The 22,677-nt window shown below is 31.3% G+C and overlaps 2 protein-coding genes across 2 annotated transcripts; both read right to left on the minus strand.

Moving 5' to 3' along the window:
* Positions 1 to 8,834: 8,834 nt before the first annotated feature.
* LOC124821745 (RING-H2 finger protein ATL79-like) lies at positions 8,835 to 10,136 on the minus strand. Its single transcript, XM_047293679.2, has 3 exons — positions 9,818 to 10,136; positions 9,356 to 9,453; positions 8,835 to 9,223 (listed from the first exon to the last, which is right to left on the minus strand). Exons 1-3 carry the CDS (start codon positions 9,974 to 9,976, stop codon positions 8,920 to 8,922), a joined length of 561 nt encoding a protein of 186 aa, XP_047149635.2. The 5' UTR covers positions 9,977 to 10,136; the 3' UTR covers positions 8,835 to 8,919.
* A 2,309-nt stretch (positions 10,137 to 12,445) lies between these two features.
* Positions 12,446 to 13,078, minus strand: LOC124821744 (xyloglucan endotransglucosylase/hydrolase protein 31-like). Its single transcript, XM_047293678.1, has one exon. It carries the CDS (start codon positions 13,076 to 13,078, stop codon positions 12,446 to 12,448), a length of 633 nt encoding a protein of 210 aa, XP_047149634.1.
* Between the last annotated feature and the right edge of the window lie 9,599 nt (positions 13,079 to 22,677).

Consider the following 22,677-nt stretch of genomic DNA (forward strand, 5'->3'; position numbering starts at 1 on the left):
ATCGCTAAGCGAATATACTTTTAAGTACTATTCGTTGTGCGAATATAATAGTCTTGTTGGGAAAGATTATCAAAGTCTAACACTACTTTTACATGTGCTTTTTTCTAGTTTGTGTTGCTTAAAGTTTGTTTTGTGAATGTTAATGTGGTGACTAGTTTATAATGTTCATCTGAGAATGGTTAGAATCGATCCAAGGAGGAATTTGTTGTGGTTTTGTTTAGTGTGTCCTTTGACATATGAGAATTCAGAAAGTAGATATCATGATATACTACCAATCATTCAACTCATATAGAGATGAATGGGGTGGGGAGAGAATGGCAGGAGGTCTTTACCCTACACTTTTAGTCTTAGGTGTCAAAGATTAACCTCGTGAGTAGTACGGTGCACTAGTACAAAAATAGCGTATAACGTCACGCGTTCAACATCCAACCACTGAATAACCAACGTTAAAAATGAGCGGTGGCATTTTTGGAAATAAATGCAATTATTAAACGTCATTTAGAATTGTAATTCGACGTAAAAGGATATAAAACGTTGAATGTCTTTTAAATTTGACGTTAAAAGGTTAATGAACTCAATAAAAATTTGAGCGAGAGCTTTAAAATTCATTCACTTTATCTTAGCGTGCGATACCCTCTTCTCTTCTCAAACTTTTCTCGAATGAAGTTTGACGAGCATCACATGTAATCTTTCTTTCATTTGATACAAATGCATGTTAATTAATTACTTTATGTATGATTTTTGTTTGTTTTAACCGATTATTTTCGTGTTCTTGTCCTTCATAGGCACATTCTGCTTTCTCTCTCACTGTGACGAAACTTTATTCCGACGAACCCACCTTTTGAAGGTTAGTTTTCGTTTTCGTTTTGGTTTTCGTTTTGAAGAACTTATTTGTTGAACTTGTTTGTTGTTTTTTTTGTTGAACTTATTTGTTGTTGTTGTTTAGTTCAACTTGTTTGTTGTTGTTGTTTGATTGAACTTGTTTGTTGTTTGTTATTATTGTTTGTTGTTGATACTACACTACACGTTCATAGTTCATGCTTTATAAAATACCAAAAACTGAAATTTGTTGTTTTTTCTCTTTTCAGGTCTCGTAGAGTTGTAAAAAAATATCAATATTAATTAAAAAAAATGATTAACATCAAATATTGACAAAATTCAACATTAAGTTAACGTCGTATATTAACAAAATTCGACGTTAATTTAATGTCAAATTTTTTAAATTCGACATAAATTTAACGTCTCCTGATAAGACTTCGTTCGCGAATTCGCCATTAAAAGTCCAAAATATTCGACGTTGTACAATATTTTTGTACTAGTGGTGATAACTCTTGTGTTTATGATTGTACAAAGTATAAATACTACTACCGATGCACATCTACATTGAAGCTATATGTCAAAGCATGTATCCGGATAATTGAGTCTAGAGTCTATTTTGTGTATATGTATGTTCATATGGGTATAATATGTTATAAATGTTGAACTAATATGTTAAATGCTTAAAGTGTTTTATGAAGATTTCTTTTGAATACTAGTCCTTCTTTTCTTTTCTATGTTATTCCTCTCTTGCAATCATCACCTATTGGTGTGAGCAGAGCATAAGTTAGGTGTCAACATTAGAGCTGTCAAAATAGGCCACCCGGCCCGACCCGACCCGGCCCACCACGGGTTGGTCACTTAGTGAGCTAACCCAACCCGACTCATTTATTAACGAGCCAGAAAAATTTGAACCCGGCTCGACCCACCACGGGTTGGTGGGTAAACGGGTTGGCTCACTGTCTCACTTAATTACAATTTTTTTTAAATAAAAAAAAATTACAAACTTTCTATAATACAAATATAAACAAATTTCACTCCCAACATGGGTGTTTAATTAATTTTGAAATTAAGGAACTTAAATAATTTTTTCAAGTAAAAACAAAATTATAAATATTTTTTTATAAAATTAAAATTAAATTTTAATAAAATAAAATTAGATAGGTTGGTTGGTGGACCAACCCGGCCCACCACAGGTTCAATCAGGATGAGTCGGGTTTAAACGAGCCGGGTTGAAATTTGACCCGAATAAAAAGAATCCATTTTTTTTAACCCAACCCTGCTCAAACCCGTGGTGGGTCGAATTGGTTTGCGGGTTTGACCCATTTTGACAGCTCTAGTCAACATGCTTTTAGCATATGTCGAGGATGCTATCAAGTGATAATTTCTGTTTTAATTAGTTATTTGTATAGTAGTTCTAATCTTTTGAGAAACTTGTTTTGTTTTGCTTAGATTCTGTACCTATGATATGTTAGTATAGTTATTAACATAATTATTACTATGGATAATTGTATTAGTATTTTGCATGTTTTCGGTGTATCTAATGTGCATTATCAGAATTATAATATTTTGTTTAATACCTTATACTATTAAATAAGATTTTACAATATTTATATATATATATATATATATATATATATATATATATATTATTTCTAAAATATAATTTAAATAGTAAAATAAGAAAAACATGAATGGTTTATTGTCGAGAAGAAAAAAAATATTTATATATAATACATTTTGTGGGAAATAATGTTTATTTTTACGTATTTATTTATCAATCTTTGAAATTATTAAATTTTTTTAAAAATATTGCATATCATATTTTGGGATATTTATTTATTTATGGGTTAAATACGTTTTTAGTCCCTAAATTGTCAAACGAATTTGTTTTTAGTCCCTCTTTTAAACTAAACTACATTTTGGTCCTTCTTCTCAAGGAAATTTTAATTTTTCGTCCTCCAAAACCAACTACTTTAAAAATCAGTTGAGGTAGCTAACGGTGGTGTACCAAATCTTTTTTTTTCTAACACTCTCCCTCCATTTTCTCACTCCTACTCACTTTACTGAGTCTTCTCCTGACTTAGTCCAATTCGGCGCCACAAGCCTTCAAGAGATAAACCGGCCACCCTTAGTGGCACCACGGTTCGTTGCATGCTCCATTCTCGCGCCGAGGTCATTTTCTTTTTCCGTCAAATGAAAATCAACGTCAACGTCCAATTAGTTGATTCGTAATGCACGAGTTTGTGGTTTGCGTAGGTTCTATTTCAAGTTCCGCTCGAAGTGAACGTGGTTCTAATTGGTTTCAACAGATACGGAGGTTATAGATACAACATTGACGCGCATCGATTGGAATAATTTCTCAAAAATAGCTTTGTATTTAGGCTAAATGTTACTTCATTATCCCTATTTTCTTACTGATTGAATTTTATTGAAAGTGAAATTGCAGCTCCCAAGCTTGAGTTAAGTGGATCAGTAAAGTTCTAATCAACGATGTTTTGGTTTGAAATTGGATAATTTTAGCATAGGTCTAAGTTGTGGAATATTGAAATGCAGAGCATGGTCATTGGAGGAGATCCTATTGCTTTCTTGAAATGCATATTCTAAAAGATTAGTTTGGTTCAACTTCGTAAACATTTGCAAAGAGATGCAAATAAGAAGAAGATAAAAATGTGAAATGAGCTTTCCTACAATTAGCTAATTTATAAGTTAATTTTCAGAAGTTTTTTCAATTTAACTTTTTCAAAAACCTAATTTAACTTATTCATAAACTTATTTTAACTTATCTTTAAGTATTGTGTATGGAGAAATTTATACAACTAGATCCAAAGTTAAAGGTTTCGAACCACATAACTACTGATGAAAGTTTGACCATGTCCATATTTTTATACTAGAGACAAAATAGTCAAGATTGGATTCCCAACCTAGGAAGGCCGAGAGAGGAAGAATTGAGCTTTTGTTTAGATGAACTTAAATACCTTGTAAACAAAGACCAGCCGACTTTGTTTAAGAATCAAACTGTAATTTAGAAATCTTATGAATCAATTAGACTGTTAACATCTTTTCTCATGTTATTGTATGTTTCTTTGTATAGGCCATCATGTACAAACTGTTAGATATGACCACTTATAATTTAAAATCTAATTTTCACTATAGGCTGGGCAGCCTGAACTGATAGCACTTGAGAAAGCACTGAAAGAAGCAATGGTTCCTGCAGCAAAAGCAAGAGAGGTAATTGTGTGGTCCTTTCTTTTTCTTTGCCACTTTCTTTTGTTTTATTGTATAAGGCACTTGCTAAAGCTTACCATAACTTGCAGACTAAGTTTGAAAGAGAGGTACCTTTGTTTTAAATTGAATTCCTCTGAGCCGTGCAGGCCCCTCCTACAACGAGATCTGCTCCATCATCCAAGCCCCTCTGTCAGTCCACCATCCCAGCGACAAAGACTCACACCACCGTTATGTCCTATCTCTTCTCCTCCAACCTGACTCCAACAGTGTTCGTGAAGCCCTCACCATGTTCAAACCTACCAGCAAACTCACGCGTCTCGTCTCCACCTACTTCGACCACAGCGAAACCACCTCTGACTTCTGTCTCTGCCTCCTCCTCACCATTCTCCGCGCGCGCGACCTATACGCGCCACTCTCCCTCCTCCTCTCCGTCCTCCCCGTCGATGGGTTGCCGCTTTCCCAGGCTAATGCAACCATGCCTACGACCTCTTCCTCCAATTTGACCACCAAGAGAACCCCTTCGTGCTCTCCCACTTCCACCAGCTCCGCAACAATTTCTCCCAATCTTCGTGCACGTCGTGGAAGGCGTCGTGGTGCCACTGAGGGTGGCCAGTTTCTCTCTTGCGATGCCGAATTGGACTGAGTCAGGAGAAGACTCTTCAAAGTGAGTAGTAGTGAGAAAATGGAGGGAGAGTGTCAGAAAAAAAAAGGTTTAATACCTCTTTTGGTCCCTCGAAAGGGGGAAAATGTTCAATTGGGTCCTACCTTTTTTTAGAAGTTCAATGTGGTCCCAAATTTTGTAAAAAGTGTGCAATCAAGTCCTTTTTGGAAACGGCGTTGATTTTTTAACGGAGCAGCTGACAGGGTGGACTGAAGTTAGCTACGTGGCTGTGAGAGGGTAATACGTGGTTTTCCTAATTCGAAAAATCCTAAATTTGAAAATTAGGAACCTAATTAAAATTAGAATTAAGAGGGAAAACTCCCAATCTGAAAGGATTATGAACCCTAAATTGGAAATCCCAATTTCTTTCTACCCTCTTCTTCTTATGTCTGCTTCGTCACGCTCATGTGAGGGAAAGATATAGTTTTCCCTTCTCTTCTTCTCCTTCGGCGCTGCTCTGCAACCATATGGCAGCTTCCTTTCTCTCATGTTGGGACAACTCGCGACAGCTTTGGGGTGGTCCGCGGCGCCGGAGCTTGTGAGCGACACAGCGGCAGAGGCGCGACCCTTGGGGTTTCGATGGTGGTTCGCGCGGTGGGTCTCGAGCGACATGTTTGCGGAGATCAACGAAACTTCGCCGAGGTTGGCCGCTGGATCTCTGGGTTTTGGTTTTTGTTTTTGGTTCTGGTTTTCTGCAGGTGGAGGGCTGGCCTCGCGGTATGGTTCGACTTCTTCGACCTGGTTCGTCGGCGGCGAAGGACGGAGCTTCTGGTTTATTCCTTCAGCGGCGGTCTTTGGTCTTGGAATGAGGGGAACTCAAGCAAAAAAAAATTCAAGTATACTATGTTTGCTAACAATAGATTCATCTCTGTATGTTTGCGTATGGAATTCGGCTAGCAGATTCTATTCCTTCTAAATAACATGATTCCTGAATGCCGTGATCATTTTGGGTGACAAGAACGAGATGAATGCCACATATCACCCTCACACAGCCACGTATCACCCTCACACAGCCACGTATCACCCTCACACAGCCACGTAGCTAACTTCAGTCCACCCTGTCAGCTGCTCCGTTAAAAAATCAACGACGTTTCCAAAAAGGACTTGATTGCACACTTTTTACAAAATTTGGGACCACATTGAACTTCTAAAAAAAGGTAGGACCCAATTGAACATTTGCCCCCTTTCGAGGGACCAAAAGAGGTATTAAACCAAAAAAAAATTATGTGACACACCACCGTTAGCCACCTCAGCTGATTTTTAACACTGTTGGTTTTGGAGGACGAAAAATTAAGGTTTTCTTAAGGAGAAAGACTAAAATATAGCTTAGTTTGAAATAAGGACTAAAAACTTATTCGCTTGATAGTTTAGGGACTAAAAACATATTTAACCCTTTATTTATAAAAGGCTTAAATGCTTATCTCGTCCCCATGTTAAGAGGTGACTTTCTATTTAGTACCCAGTTTTAAAAGTGTAGACATTGCGTCCTAAAGTTGTTAAAATTGTATGAATGAAGTCCTCTCCGTTAAATTGACAACAACGATGTTAACTCCATTTGACGTGGAGCACTTTTTCCCCTCTCTCTCCTCTTCTTTTTTGTAACACCCAACTTTTTCTCTCTTCTCTCTCCTCTCTCTCCTCATTCTGCCACCCTGACAACGACGAAAGCGATGAAGTCAGCCAAACTTCTCTCCTCCGTTTCAACAATGACGGCATTGTTTCCTCCGTCACGGGAAGCTACCGCTCCACCAACATCATCCGTGAGATAGATCTCATCCCGTCCGACGTCGTCTACGACCTTCGTTGCATCGCCGAACGCATGGTCTCCTCCGGCTACCTGCGCGAGTGCATCCAGGTGTATGGCAGCGTCAGGAAATCCTTCGTCGACGCCAGCTTCCGCAAGCTCGGTATCGAGAAGGTTAGCATCGGCAACGTGCAGCGTCTCCAGTGGGACCATCTCGAGAACAAAATCAGGCGCTGGATACAAGCCGTGAAAGTCTGCGCCAGGACGCTCTTTAGAAAAAGCTGGGTGTTACAGAAAAGCAGAGGAGAGAAGGGAAAAAGTGTTCCATGTCAGATGAAGTTAACGCCATTGCAATCAATTTGGAGAGGACTTCATTCATACAATTTTAACAACTTTAGGATGCAATGTCTAGACTTTTAAAACCGGGTACTAAATAGAAATTCACTTATTAACATGGGACGAAGTAAACATTTAACCCTATTGTTTAATAATACATTTTGAAAATAGTCTTTATTTCTACGTAATTATGATTATATTTATCAATCTTTAAATTATTTAAGTTTTTAAAAAATATTGCATATCATATTTTTGAAATATATATATATATATATATATTCGTTTAGGGTTGCAAAGAATTAAATTTATAGATTTGGACTATTTGATACACACAAATATTTTAAGTTTTTAGAATTGTATTTTTTTTTATCCATGTTAATAAATAAAGAAATTTTAATGGTTTACTTTAAAGTTTATCTTATTTTTTATTTTTATTTGTTTCTTAAAAAAATAATGAGAAAATGAAATGAATGAATGAATTAAAAAAGAAACTAAAGGTAAGGACTATACACATTTATCAACCCATATCCAGATAAATCTTAAACTTAAATTATTATTATTATTATTATTATTATTATTTGTTACACTCAAAATTATGACAAAATCTTAAATATATATTTTTTAAATACATAAATGATAACAAAAATTAAAAATATCTTAGTTAAGTTTTATTATTTTTATGTTTATTATTATATATTATTATTTATCATATTCGAAATTGTGACAAGTTTTAAAATTTATAAAAAAGATGAAGGATATTATAGTCCATTACAAAATTGTTAAAAGAATTAAAAAATAATATACCTAGCCAAATTTGATTTGAATAGTCAATATAGTAACACTTTAAATTATTTAACCTAGAATTATTACTTTTAATTGAATATACTAAATTAATATATTGAAGATTATTTTGTAAAATGACAACTTGCTCAATCAAAATAATAATAAGCATACAATTTGATATGAAACGATATCTTGTTCTACTTTTTTCTTCAAATATGAAGAAATTCTCCAAGTTTCTTTAGAATGTTCATCCTTACAATGGTTGCATGAATTAAGTAAGTATATACACAAAATAAGGTAGTTGAGGGAGTAATCATTAATTAACCTCCCTACCCAGTGTTTATGTTGTAAAGGAGCCTGTTAGATACAATGCTAATTTGTATTGTTGTTGAGGTGGAGCTATAGGCAACTTTTATTTCCCAATGCTCAAACATTTTTTAAAAAAAATTAATGTCAATACTATATAATTAATATAAAAATTGATTGAATAAATGATGTAAAAATGGCTAAATTTATATCTTTATATCAATTGTTTATCTTATTATAATCTTTCGTTTACCCTTCCATTTTTAAAAACTTTCCTCCTCAAATATAACATTATAGTATAAAAATAATCAAGTCATAAGTTAAAACACAAGTTCATGTATATACTCTCATTCTATTTATTAAATATACTTAAATATGAAAATAAAATCCAATTTTTGCTATCTCAAAGATAATGTATATAAAGTAATAATTCTTTAAAAGTATGAATATCTACCAAATTTAATTCATACTAAACTTCGTTTTATACTTATGGGATAAATTTAGTTATTAATTTACTAAATACTTCTAATTCTATTAACTAGTTTATCATTTTTTTTTCTATTTTCAATTAATTTTTTCCGATTTTTAACTTATATATGAGATTTTTTTAGAAGAAAAACAGTCAGAGATTTAACATCAACAATCTTAAATAAGTCAATATAAAATATTAGAGCATCATTTCGATCCTAAAGCTCTAAACCATTAGGTTAATGAATCTTTCTACTTATATATTATTCATATTACTCATTCTTAACTAATATGACACATCTAACTTATTTTGAATTTTTAAAATGAGTTTTTTATTTTAGAAGAAAAACATAAAAGTAAAAATTTGAGCAAAAACATTGAGAGGTGATTAGAAACACATTTAGAGCACTTCTAATTATTAAATAAATTTTATAGGATTTTTTTTTTTATGAATAGAAAGTAATCCAAAATTATTCGATACTCAAACAAAAGTATATAAAGATGTGTTGTTAGTATTTAGAGCGAATTGCAAGCAATGTTCCTTTACATACACAAATATTAGACACAAACTAGTTTTCTAACATCCTATCTCTCCCAAAGTTGATTGTAGAGATATCCTAGAATTAGCTTCAACCTGTCTCTCACTGTCTATGTTCCTTTCTGAAATATCATTGGACTCATCCAGCGAATGTCTTATGGTAAATGTTACATGTCTCACATGTTTTGATTCAGAAGCATTTTGCAGTGACAAACGACACACTGGACAAGTTGATTGTTTTCTCAGCCACATATCAATGCAAGAAAGGTGAAAAGTGTGGCCACATTTTGGTATGATGCGCAATACTTCTTTTTCTTTGTACTCTGCCAAACATATCACACACCTGCACGGTCAAATTCAATAATTTATCAACATTTTTATCCCAATTCAGGAAACGTCTTTTTTCGAAATAAAGGATTCTTAAGAACATTGTCTAATAATACCTACGAATTAGAGACTATAAACTAGACTTAACTGTGTGCTTCCCGTTGAAACGAAGGCTTCATGGTTGAAACTCAAAGTGGGGATTGCAGCAACAAAAGCAGGTTCAGGCTCATTACCATGAAACTCTGACTGTCATGTAAACACTGCACAAGTTAAAATCTGAAGCACCCAACATAAACAGAACACAGACATAAAGTAAAAGTTCTTGACATGAAAATATACATTAAAAGGAAGTATACATGCTCATTAATTAATACAAAGCATCCATTTCTTTATCTATTTGAAATTTTTCATCACATGTTTCCTCTGCAGAATTTTATCACAGGACTTCACATAACATTGCTGCCATCGTTAAAGATTAGAACGATAAACATGATATACAATTAGAATCCATAACTTTACTAATAAGAGTTCAATATTTTGATTCATTACCAACCACAAATCATGTTGGTTAACCAGAAGAATGAACTGAAACGAGGAAGAGAGAAATTACCCGTTCTATGTCTGTTCTTGGTTCGATTTCATATACTGTTCGTACTCCAACTCGTTCGTGTAGTCTTCCACAAATTATTCTTGTGCAAACGAAGACAATGAACGTTGCACTCAACCCAAACCCAATGATAGTAGTCACCAAATTGGTATCAATACCCATTATAGGTATATCCACCCACACAACCAATCTTCGAAAGCAAGCCACAAACCTCAGAAGCTAAAACAAAGGACAGAACCACCAAAACATCACTGACATCCACTTCAAATATAAAACCACACCAGAGCAGAGTGCACGCTGGTATCACATAAATACATAACCCACAGGCTTCAAGAGATAAATAGCATGATAAATAAGAAAACAGAAAAAACGATTGACACCCAAATTTTAGGGATTCATTAAAATTTTATTTTATTAATTTTAGATTTAGTAATATTTGATTTGATTTTGATAAAAATAAAATAGATATAAATAGTTTTGATTTTTCTTTTATTTAGAAAAATATTATTTTATTTTATTGATAAAAGATAAAGATAGATTAATTACATTTTATTTTAAGTTAATTGACATTTTATTATCAGTTTTTATTATTTGTAATTGGTTCAATGTCTTATTTACAACTCTTTAAAAGTTATCAAGGTTCAATAAAAAAAATAACCTCAATGAATTAAAAAATATTATTATTTGTGTGGGTCTAAATTTTTTCTAACAACGAGAATTCTTGAGAAAAGACTAAAAAAATGAATTTTTTTTTTTTAATTTTTATGGAATCCAAGTGGCTTTGGTGTGACCCAAAGGGAAGACGGATGGTGGGGAAGAGAGGGAAGAGATGTGGAAGAAGGACGTTCGTTTTTCATTCTGTTGTTTATTGGAATCATATTCTTGGTGGGGTACACGCCATGATTTGACCATCTAACGACAAATCAAAGGGTTGAGACGTAGAAGGTGGTGGATGTCGAATCTTATGGTTTTTGGCTGCAATAGATCTCAACGGTGTGGAAGAAAGGACAGCATAGTTTTTAAGGTTCAGATTCTGACAACTCTCTTATTTGCCTTGCTCTGCTCCTCTCTTTCTTTATTTGCTTGTGTGTCTCACAACTTTAGGATAAATAAACTGTTCAGAAATTGCGGTGGTGCTAATTTCTTCAAGTTCTGTCATTCCTCAAAGTACGAATAATAACAATAATAAAATGATGGGAAAGTTTTCCACTGTTTCTAAGTTGTAAGTCAAAAAATGGAAACATTTGTTCAACTTGTATATTTTGGAAGATGGTCAAGTTATTCTTATCTTCACATTTTTACATATTTGCTTAATCTGATAGTCTTAATAATTTCATTAAGTGATAAAGTAAGTTGAAGAATAACTCGGGAAAACCAACTTTAAAATTAGAAAGTGCTTGTTAACGATGAACACCCTTTCCTTTGAAACTAAAAAAACCATCCTTTTTTTTGTCAAGCATAAATTAAAGTACAATAAAGTGATTATCATTGCAACTTTTAAAATAATGTGAATTTCCTTTTCTCTTTCAGGTATGCCTTTCTATAGTGTTTAAAGAATATTTGCTTATTTTAAGTGTTACTTTACTCACGATTAATGAATGATATCCCCTTCATTGAATTAAGAGTGTAAAACAAAACAATATTGTCAGTCAACACATTCAAAAGTGCTTCTACATTTTTTTATAATTTGAAAAAAAATTGTCAATATTTATTTTTTACAAAGAACAAAAGGTAGTATTATGAATCTCATTATTTTATCAAATTGTGATGAAATTTTTGAAGAATAATTTGTGTAATAAAATAAAATTAGTAATTGTGCCATTATGTTGATACATCATGCATAGAAATTTAACATTGCATGCATATATAGCTAGCTAGCTAACTTCAACTTCCTCTCTGCAACAGGGTACACATGTGCATCACCATGATCAACATTATGTTAGAAAATATTGTGTTGATTTGAATCATATACATAAAAGGTATTAAACTTGGTTCTATTATAAAATTGTCTCAACCATATACATAGACAAACAAAGAACATTAGGTTTATAGAATAAGATAATACTTGCAAAATTAACACCAAACCATAATTTCCTCTTTCTCATGTCATACTAATTTTGTTTCTCATGGAAGATTATTCACAAAATGTAATATCTAGAAAAACACAGAATTCATTACCATGTAACCAATCAAAATCATAAAGTTGGAGAAGAGTCCCATTTTTAGGGGATTGATTCACCAACAAGTTGAACACTTTGGTTTGGATAGCTAATTGACCATTGTTGGACTGATTTAGCTTACTACCTGAAGTTAGCCAAGGTAAACATGTAAATATGTTTTGGACAGTCCAAGCAGATATGCAAATCCATACCTTTTCCACATCAAAAAACATCACGTTTAGCATGTTAGGTTTCATGCTTGATTATTACTTTTAACAATTTTAGTTTTCATATTTCAACAGTGATTTAAACTGAGATAATTCTTATTTTTCACATTTAAGTGAATCCCAGCCTAACCAAACATACCCTAAAGAACTTACATTACCACATTCTCACATTCTCCATTAACATCACTTGCAGAAAAGAAAAAAACATAAACCCACAAGATTGTCACAACAAAAAAAACAACTCACTAATCATCAACAGCAGTGCCAACAGGAACATGAATGTTCTTATAAACACAAACATAAGGCTCGTCAGCTCCAGAGTACTTCCCACACCACTTCCCTCCGGCGATCCCACTAGCGTCCCAAATCGAAGCGTACAAAAACATAGCTTTCTCAGGGAAAGTTTTTCCCTCCTTCCTCTCATCCCTCCTAACCACCCTTCCATCCACGCGCCACTCGATCGCATCGCTCCCCCACGCAATGGCGTACTCGTGGAACCCCTCGGAGGCGTCGAACCCAAGATGGTGGATCCTTTCGTTGTTCCCCGCGCCCCCACAGAAGAAGTTTGTTTGTACGAGGGTCCTGTCGCGGCCCAGAAACTCGAAGTCGATCTCGTCCTGGGACTTGTCGCCCTCCTGGGAGGAGAGGTAGAGGTTGAAGTTGAGACCGTTGGTGTCGCCACCGGGGCACTGGATGAGAGCAGAGAAGGTGCCCGAGTGGAAGCGCGTGAGCGTGCGCCACCGCGCGCCGCCGCGGATGTCGTAGGTGAGGGTGATGGTGTCGGAGATGGAACAGTGAGAACAGGCCTCGGGAGTGTAGTCGACGGCGATTTGCTTCAATGGTTGGGTGGCGTGAGAGAGCGGAAGTTCATCCGCCATTGTTGGAGTGTGTGTTGGTGAGTTACTGAATGGAATGGAAATGCATGCAGAGAGTCGGTAAGAATTAAGAACTTGTTACACGACAACGGCATCGGGCCTCTGGCAGGCCGGGCCTTCAGCCCCGTCAGCCGAACCATTTTGTAAAAACTTTACAAATTTCGATTTAAAATGTTGTCTTGTTTCATCCTACACCTCCAACATTACACTTCCAACGTCTCATTCTACACCTCAAAAAATTTCATTTTTAACCTTCTGACATATGTACCTCTAACTTTTCTAAAAGTTTTATTTTTTAATAAATATATTTTTATTTTTTTCTCTTTCTTATTAAAGTCAATCTGCACTATCTTAATAACAATCTAATTTAATTTAAAATTTAAATATTATTTAATATAATTTTATATTTTAATAATTATTAAAATATGATTTATATCATAATAATAGTTATATTAAATATATAAAAATCAAATAACTAAAATAAAAGTAATAATAATAAAAATAAAAAATAAAATAATAATAACAATAATATAAAATTTGCTTTAATATATTCAAATATATTAAATTATATTAAAATATTACAATAAATTAAAGAGTTATTAAATTTTAAATAAAAACAAAATTTTTAAAAACTTATTTATTGGATATCCTAAAATATGTTAATAGTTTTTTATTTAAAACTTAATAAATATTTAATTTAATTGAAAATTATAATATATTTATTATATTTTTATATTTTAATAATTATTAAAATATAATATATATTTTTATAACAGTTTTATTAAAATTACTAAAAATAATAATAATAATAATAATAAAAATAAAAGTAATATTTAAAATCACATTTAATATATTTAAATATGTTAAATTATATTAAATTATTAAATTAAATTAAATAATTATTAAAATTAAATAAAAAATAAAATTTTGAAAAATTCTTAATCGGATACCCATGTCCGATTCGCACATTATCGAATTTCTATATCCGATTAACAAATTTTAAATTTATTTTTTATTTAAACTTTAATAATTATTTAATTAAATTAACATTTTAATATAATATAATATATTTAAATATCTTTTATCTGATTTTCAATACTATTTTATTTTCATTATTATTAACTTTATTTTACTTATTTTATTTTACTTTTTTAATAAAATTATTATAAAATATAAATAATATTTTAATAATTATTAAATTAGAAAAATATAATAAATAATATTATTATTTTTAATTAAATTAAATATATATTAAATTTAAAAAAAAACTATTAAAATATTTTACAGTATCCAATAAATAAGTTTTTAAAAATTTTGTTTTTATTTAAAATTTAATAACTGTTTAATTTATTATAATATTTTAATATAATTTAATATATTTGAATATATTAAAGCAAAATTTATATTATTGTTATTATTATTTTATTTTTTATTTTTATCATTATTACTTTTATTTTAGTTATTTGATTTTTATATATTTAATATAACTATTATTATGATATAAATCATATTTTAATAATTATTAAAATATAAAATTATATTAAATAATATTTAAATTTTAAATTAAATTAGATTATTATTAAGATAGTGCAGAGAGGCTTTAATAAGAAAGAGAAAAAAATAAAAATGTATTTATTAAAGTGCCTTTGATAAGAGAGAGAAGAAAATAAAAATATGTTTATTAAAAAATAAAATTTTTAGAAAAGTTGGAGGTGCATATGTCAGAAGGTTAAAAATGGAATTTTTGGAGGTGCAGGATGAGATGTTGGAGGTGTAGGATGAAACACTCTTGCTTATTTACTAGTAACATTTTTCTTTTAATATTAGTGATAACATAAGGATATCTTATACTCTTATAATTAAATTTTAAGTATTTGAAATAATTATTTTTTAATTTAATTCACATTAAAATATTATTCTTTTCAATATTTAAAATACTTTTATTTAAATATAATATGATTTTATTTTATTATGAATAAAATTATATGATTATTATTTTTTGATTTGTTATCTTTAAATTATTGATTAATTTATATATTTTTTTTATCTTTTTTTAACTTATTTTTAAAAGAGATATAAATAAACAAGTTCATTGAGCGAAAGAAAATAAGAAAAAAAGAAGTTAGTTGAAAGAGAAAAAAAATATACAACAATCATTCTAACAAATTAAGGACTAATGAATGAAAGGGAAGAACATACTCCCTTCACCATCTTGTTTTCTCCTTACAACTCTTCAATTTTTTTAATTCTAAATTTACCCTTTTTATTTTTATCAATTTTATTTTTTATTTTTTAAAACCCTAATCTCAATCATCTCTCGCTTTCACTTTTTCTTTCACTCTTAGCAGCAACCCCCACCCCTCCCCTCCACTATCACTTTCTCTCTTTCTTTTAATTTCAACTTCCATTAAAACAACATTTTTCATTTTCTTTCAAATTCCGCGAGATTCACCGAACACCCAGGGATTGTCGAAGAGAAGTTAAGCTCCTATGGCCTAAACAATCTGGTTTACAACGACAAGGGTTATCTCCTGGTGGTTCAGAGTTTCAAGTTTAAGGATAAATTTTCAAGTTTGGATATTTAAAGACAAGGAAGTGAGGAAAAATTTTAGCAAATTATATTATGGAATCATGATACTTCAAAACTCATCAAAAGTTATAAATGTTTTAAATTTATACCATGCATAATTTATTTTTTCTATCAAATTTTGTGTTAACGGAAATGGAAATTAAGAGAAAGAGAGAAAGTGACATGGGGGTGAGGGCTTTAAAACTGGAAGGAAAAGTGAAAGGGTTTTTAAAAAGTAAAATTGAGAGGGGATTGAGATTAGGGTTTTAAAAGATAAAAAGTAAAATTGGTAAAAGTAAAAAGTAAAAATGGTAAATTTAGAATTTGAAAAATATTGGGGAGGTGTAGGGAGAAGATGGGGTGGTGGAGGAAGCATCACTCCCAACATAAACATATAAACATATAAGCAGGGTGTAGCCCAAGTCCTTACATCTCAAAGTGTTCTTAAGGGTTGAATATGTTTTTAGTCCCTCAATTATCAAGCACTTTTGGGTTTAATCTATCTTCCAAACTTTGCTTCATTTTCACCTTTCTCCTTAATGAAACGGTAATGTTTAGTCCTTAAAATGTAACAACGTTAAATTTTGACTGAGCTAGCTAACGTTGTTGATGAATGCATATTTATACCCACATTTATGCTTTAAAATTAAATTTTTGATGAAATTCATGTGCTTGAATGATTGATTTAAAGAGGATTTGTGATGATTGGAATTGTTGGGTTTGAGAATTAAAGAGACGTAAAAAGTGAGTTTTAACGCATAAAATATTCTTGGAAATTCTTACGTTTATTTGTGCAGTTGAGAATATAATGTACAAATGGTCCAAATGGCAATTCAAAGCCCAAAATCAGATTTTATTTGGAAAATAATGTACAGATGGGCCAAACAGACAACTTTTACCCTTGCACTTCCCAATTTCCCTATATACACCCCTCTTCTCTTAACTAGGCCCAAATACTAAGCCCAACAGTAACCCTATTTTGAATACACCTCCTAAAATTTCCTACCCATACCTCTCCTACCACTAATTAAGCCAAATTTTATCAGATGTTGCCACGCGTCCAAATCTCTCCACTAACATATCAAATCGTCCAGATGATGCCACATCACTCATCCTTGCACTAATCAGTGAGTCAATCAGGTTTTGCCACTTCACCACCCATGACACATCAGTCTTACCACGTAAGCATCTCCTTCAACCCTAATCTTCTTCCACCATCTTCTTCCTAGCGCCGCTGGTAGCCACCATCATCAACCCTAGCCGCCGTAGATACCAGTCAGGCCACCACCGTGAAGCCGTCATTATCGCGAGTCCTTCACGCCATCGCACCGCCGTGAAGCTGCCGCCATCGCGAGACCATACGCGTGTTCTCTACATTCATCAAATCGCGAAGCCTTCTCCTCCATCCTTTCCGCTGTGCCACCGTCTCCACCATAAACACTCAGACGCGAGTTCTTTCCGCCACCACGTCGCCGCTTTCCTCCATCACCGCATCAGAACCTGCAAAGAAACACAGATCCAGAATCACATCAGCCACCCAGAATCGTGAAAGCCAATATCGTGAAACCGCCAACAGTGAAACCTCCATGGCCGCCGCATCTCACCTCCGCTGCGAGAATCTTCAAGCGGCATCATCATCTTGCGAGTTCCATCCTCCTCAACACACCACGATTCACGCTTCTCGCCATCACCACCACGGTTTCGCATCTCGACCATCTTCATCTTCTCCATTCTTGGAACCCAATCGCGTCTTCATCAACGCCAACCTCCATCCACCATCACCGGATCTGAAACTGCGAAACCGCCGCTCCCCATCATCAACACGCACCTGCATTCAGAAAACCCAGAGACAAAAGCATCATCACCACCGCGAAGGCGCAAGTGTAGAGAACACCGTGTTCTCGCGGTGGCATAGGAGCTTTCCCCAATCTTAAACCCTAATTTTGGGTGGGAAAGGGGCTAACACGTGTCAGTACCTCATTGGGCACGCCTCTCTGGTCAAAACTGTTCAATGTTGTTTGAATCTGGTCAAGGATGGTCAACTGAGGGACTTTCTTGCAATTTCAAAAATTCAGAAGGGGTTAAAGTGCAGATAGAGACAATTGTGCAATTTTGGAAAGTCAGAAAAAGCCAAAAGATAAGTTGTTGAATTAATTTAAATTGGAAATATCAACAGAAAATATCTTCCAAATAATGTTATAATTATCTAAATCTTTTAGTTATTTGGCAGATATAAGATAAAAGATTTTGTCAACTGAATACTCAGAGTCCAAGCCCAATCAAGCCCTATATAAAGAGACCCAAGGACTTCACTTAATTCATTCATTCTCTCATACTCCTCTCACTCTTATTTCATCTTGTATTCAACTCCATTCATGGAGAGCTAAGCACCTAGGGCTATTCTACTATAATTCCATGATGGATTCTAAGGTTAGATTGAGTTAATGCAATTGTTTATTTTGATTATTGATTTAAGTTGTTCTCTCTCTATGTCTTTCATCTCTCTATCAAATTAAAAGCAAATATTTCTGCATCATAATGTGTTTGAATCTACATGCATATTGATTATATGAGTTCTAGGGTTTCTAGGTTAAATTGAGAATCTACTTTGATTTAATTTAGGAACTTTCATATGATTGAATGGTTTTTACTATCAATTGAGAATGTACTTTGATTGATTATTAATAATTTCAACTATAATCAATTGAGAATTTACTTTGATTGATTAGCTTTTAATTCGGTTAGGAGATTTAAGAATAGAAATGATTAAACACAATAGAATTTGATTGAGAATGTACTTTGGTTGAATTTATTGTGAATAATCTAGTAAGGTTTTGCATTTGATTGAGAATTTACTTTGGTTAAGTGCATGATCGCCCTCAAATTAATTAAGAATGTACTTTAATTAATTTGAAACTTAAATAATAATCAATTGAACAATTATCTGTGAATAACCGATGATGAATCTATCTTGGGAAAGCATTGGAATTAGCCTATTTCATCATAATTGTTTTTAAGTTTCTTATTTATTCTTTAAACATTCTTCAACCATTATTTTTATTCATAAGCATTGCATAACATCCATAAGAGTCAGATATTCGAAAGAAATTCCGTGTTCGTTGGGAGACAACTCAGGGTTACTTTAACCCTATCTACTTTCTTGAATACTACTTGGCAATACTGAAGTTTCCTTGAAAAGTAGTATTAATTTGATAGCTTCAACGACAACGTATCAAATTTGGCGTCGTTGCCGAGGAATACGGTTAGTATTTTGAATATTTTGATTCTTATTTTTACTTTTACTTTTATTTTTTATTTTTTATTTTTTTTATTTTTTTTATTTTTATTTTTATCTTTATTTTTTTATGCATATACATTTAATTTAATTTGAGTTATTTTGTAGTCTTTAGTCATTATTGTTTTAGCAAAATCTTTGTTCTAGTTTTAATTAAGAATTTCTCTTGAGAAATACTTGAGGCTAGTTTGAATACACTCTGGCTAGGAAAGACTTGGTACTTAAGTTGTCCATTGTGACGCACCTCTATTTCCTAGGAGTGGACCCGAACAAAGTCTCTCTTATATCTTATTTGAAATCTTTCTCTAAAGCAAGAACAAAAGAAAAAAAAGAGAAGTCAAGAACAGAGAAATAGCTTCAAGTAGACTCCATATTGCATGACCAGAGCTAACCCGAGAGAATTTTATCAAATTAACCCGGAAGTTGAAAGAAATTTGCTTAAGCTGCGAAGAAGTTTGAAATTTGGGTGTTCTACTGAGGGAACACTTCCTACATCTGAAGTCATACCACCTTCATTATCTCCAGTCACAAACATATCATTCAATCATTTGCCTGATCCTAACCCAAACATATCATTCAAGCCCCAAACATATCATTCAAGCCATACCACCTTCATTATCTTCAGACTCTAAAAGTCGTGCCTTACATTTAAAAAAAAAAAATCCTTAAGTCTTAAAATCCAATATTGTAACCTAGTTCCTTCCTCTCTCATGACAAGATGAGTTTACTTATAGGTTAAAAGAAGGGATTCATGACACCAAATTTAGTTATAGGAGTCTTCTTTCCTCTTTACCACCTAGACTTCATCCTTTATATATAGGTCTGAAAGTCTAATAGAGTATAAGAATAACTTAAAGATAAGTGTCCTCAGTTACATAACGCTATATTCACTTGGCATGACCTTCTTCTTAGGGATGATATGAATGTACAACCAATCACAACATCAAAACACTATATCACATTTCATTTATATTAAACACTTCTTTGAAACATTTACCTTAATCATATAAATCTCTTTATAATTTTCTTCTCAAATACAACACCTTTACAATTTATAGACTAATCCAATGAGATCACACACTCGCTTAGTGAATAGTTTTTAGAGGTTCACTTGCTTAGTGACTAGGTATCTCACCTAACGAATTCAACACTGAAACCAAATTCAGGATAATTCACTTGACGAAAACAAATTCACTCAAGAAGTTTTTCTTCGTATAACTCTTTGACATACTCTTGTCTAACCAAATAGTGATTTTTAAAATATAATAGGTATAACTCTTTGACATACTCTTGTCTAACCAAATAGTGATTTTTAAAATATAATAGGTTGACTGAATATATAACTTTTATATATAAAAGAGATGTTCTCATATAAATAATTCAAATTAAAATTTAAAATGAGTAAATAAATTGAAATTAAATAATTAATTAAATAAATGAGTAAATATTTAACATGGTCTTAAATTTGTATAAAAAAAATGAAGATTAAAGCAACAGTTTCATAGCTTCAAAATAATTTTAAATATATCATAATATTAGGCAGTAGAAGTTATTATAAGTGTCATCCTCTTAGGAATCTATAGTAATAGCCAAAATTTTCATAGAAATGTTTTGTGCAATGAATTCAGGATTCCTTTAGTAAACATATATCTTAAAGAAAGAGAATATAATATAATAACATCATATGATAATGTAATAAAAAAAATTAGATAATATTATGATAATATGAACTATGTTTAAATGACAAACTTTTATTAAAATGTTATATACATTTTTAAAACTGTTTCACTTTTTCTTTTATAAATTATGGAAATCATTAAAAGGTAAATTTTAACAAAATTATATAGATATAACTATTTTTATGCTATAAACTATATAAGGTTTTAAAATTATAATTAATATCTTAAAAATATTTAAATGGTTTTTATTTAATTTAATACTTGAATAAATAATATTATTTAAATTTATGTGTCAGATATGAACATAAATAATATGTTAAATAAAGAAGTATGATATATATATATATATATATATATATATATATATATATATATATATATATATATATATATATATATATATATATATATATAATATTATAAAATAATATTAAAATTTTATATAAAATTTAATTTTATTTTTATGTAACTACTTGTTTAAAAGTATAAATAAACTGTAGAGATTTTGTATAACTGTATTAATGTGTATATATATTTTCTTGTCTTAATTAAGTTTGAAGTCACTAAAGAAATATATCTTTTTATTTCAGTCGTCATTAATTTTATTTATATAATATATTAAGCATTAAAAAAATATTTATCGATTACATTTTTATTATTTAATTTTTTTTTTAATAATTGACATGATTATTATATTATCACGATCTTACTTATTTATTTTCAAATTTCCAATAAAAATAACAAAATCAATTTGTAGTTTTACATTAGTAATTAATATTATTTTATGTTAATATTCACTTCAAAAGTTTTGGCTTGTAATGGATATCATAATATTTTATTTTAGCTTATCCAAACTTTCCCTTTTTTTTAAACAACGGATGGAAATAAAAGTTCAGTCGAGGCAACTTCCGATTCATTAATTTCTAATTGTAATTTTCTAATTCTATTATTTCCTCTGGATTATCATTTGGTCAGTGATTTTAAAGGTTTCCACTTTTTTCACTTATGCTACAATATATTTTATTTTATTTTATATAGCTTCCGTTATGTTATGTTACTTTTTAAGAAAAAAATTTAATTTTTACTTCATACGAGTTTTATCACTTTTTTTTTTATAATTTTTTTGTTTAAACTATAATGAAAGTATATTTTATACAATAAAGTAACTTTTTACTTTAGTGATTGGAACTCTGATTCATTATTAAAAATCTTAAATTTAATATATTATCATGTTAGCTTTATAATGCTCTTTCAAACCAGTTTCTCAAAACCAATTCAGTTTGTTAAGTTATTTTTGTATTTTTAGCTTGTATTTTTTTTTTAAGATGAATTTGAAATAGTGAATTTGAGTATACTTAAAGAGAAAAGATGAATGAAAATTGAGTTGTTTAGATTAAGAAAAATAATGAGAAAATAAGAAAAAAAAGTTGATAAAGTTAATGAATAGTGTTACGGGTTTGATAGATTGAAAATAATTTTTAATTAATAAAATTAGATGATTATTATTTTATTTTTGATGATAAAAGTAATTTTCAAAAAATTTAATTAGTGTAAATTATATTAAAATGAAACATTGTTTATTTTTAAAATAAAATTTTATCTGTGAATTTGTTTTGGAATGAGTTTAGTTGTGATTAAGGAACTACACTAAACATCATTCAGATACTCACTTGACCTTAGTTTTATGTTTCATTTCATAAAAGAACATGACATGTAGATAGTGTCAGGTCGAGTTGATCACATACAATCTTGAAAAACTTCCCAAAATCCCAACTATTGGGATGAAGCTGACTAAGGGCCACAAAATGAATGGACAAAAGATTACTCTTAAAAACAAACAAAGGAGTGAAATGTCAAAATCCCTAAATGCTCATAAACATAAACAAAATTATCTTCGTTCTCACTAGGTCGGGAGAATATCTCACCACTAAGAGAATGGGAAATGGTAGTGAGCTTGTCAAGGAAAAAGTTTAAAGTAGTCATAAGCTTGACCTTTGCCTCTATAATGAACTTAGAGACATAAAATGTTACCTCGTCCTGAATCCAGGTATACTTAGAG

This window comes from Vigna umbellata, chromosome 11, assembly GCF_029865625.1.
Source record: "Vigna umbellata cultivar VRB3 chromosome 11, Vumbellata_1.0, whole genome shotgun sequence".
In the NCBI taxonomy this organism is placed as follows: Eukaryota; Viridiplantae; Streptophyta; class Magnoliopsida; order Fabales; family Fabaceae; genus Vigna; species Vigna umbellata.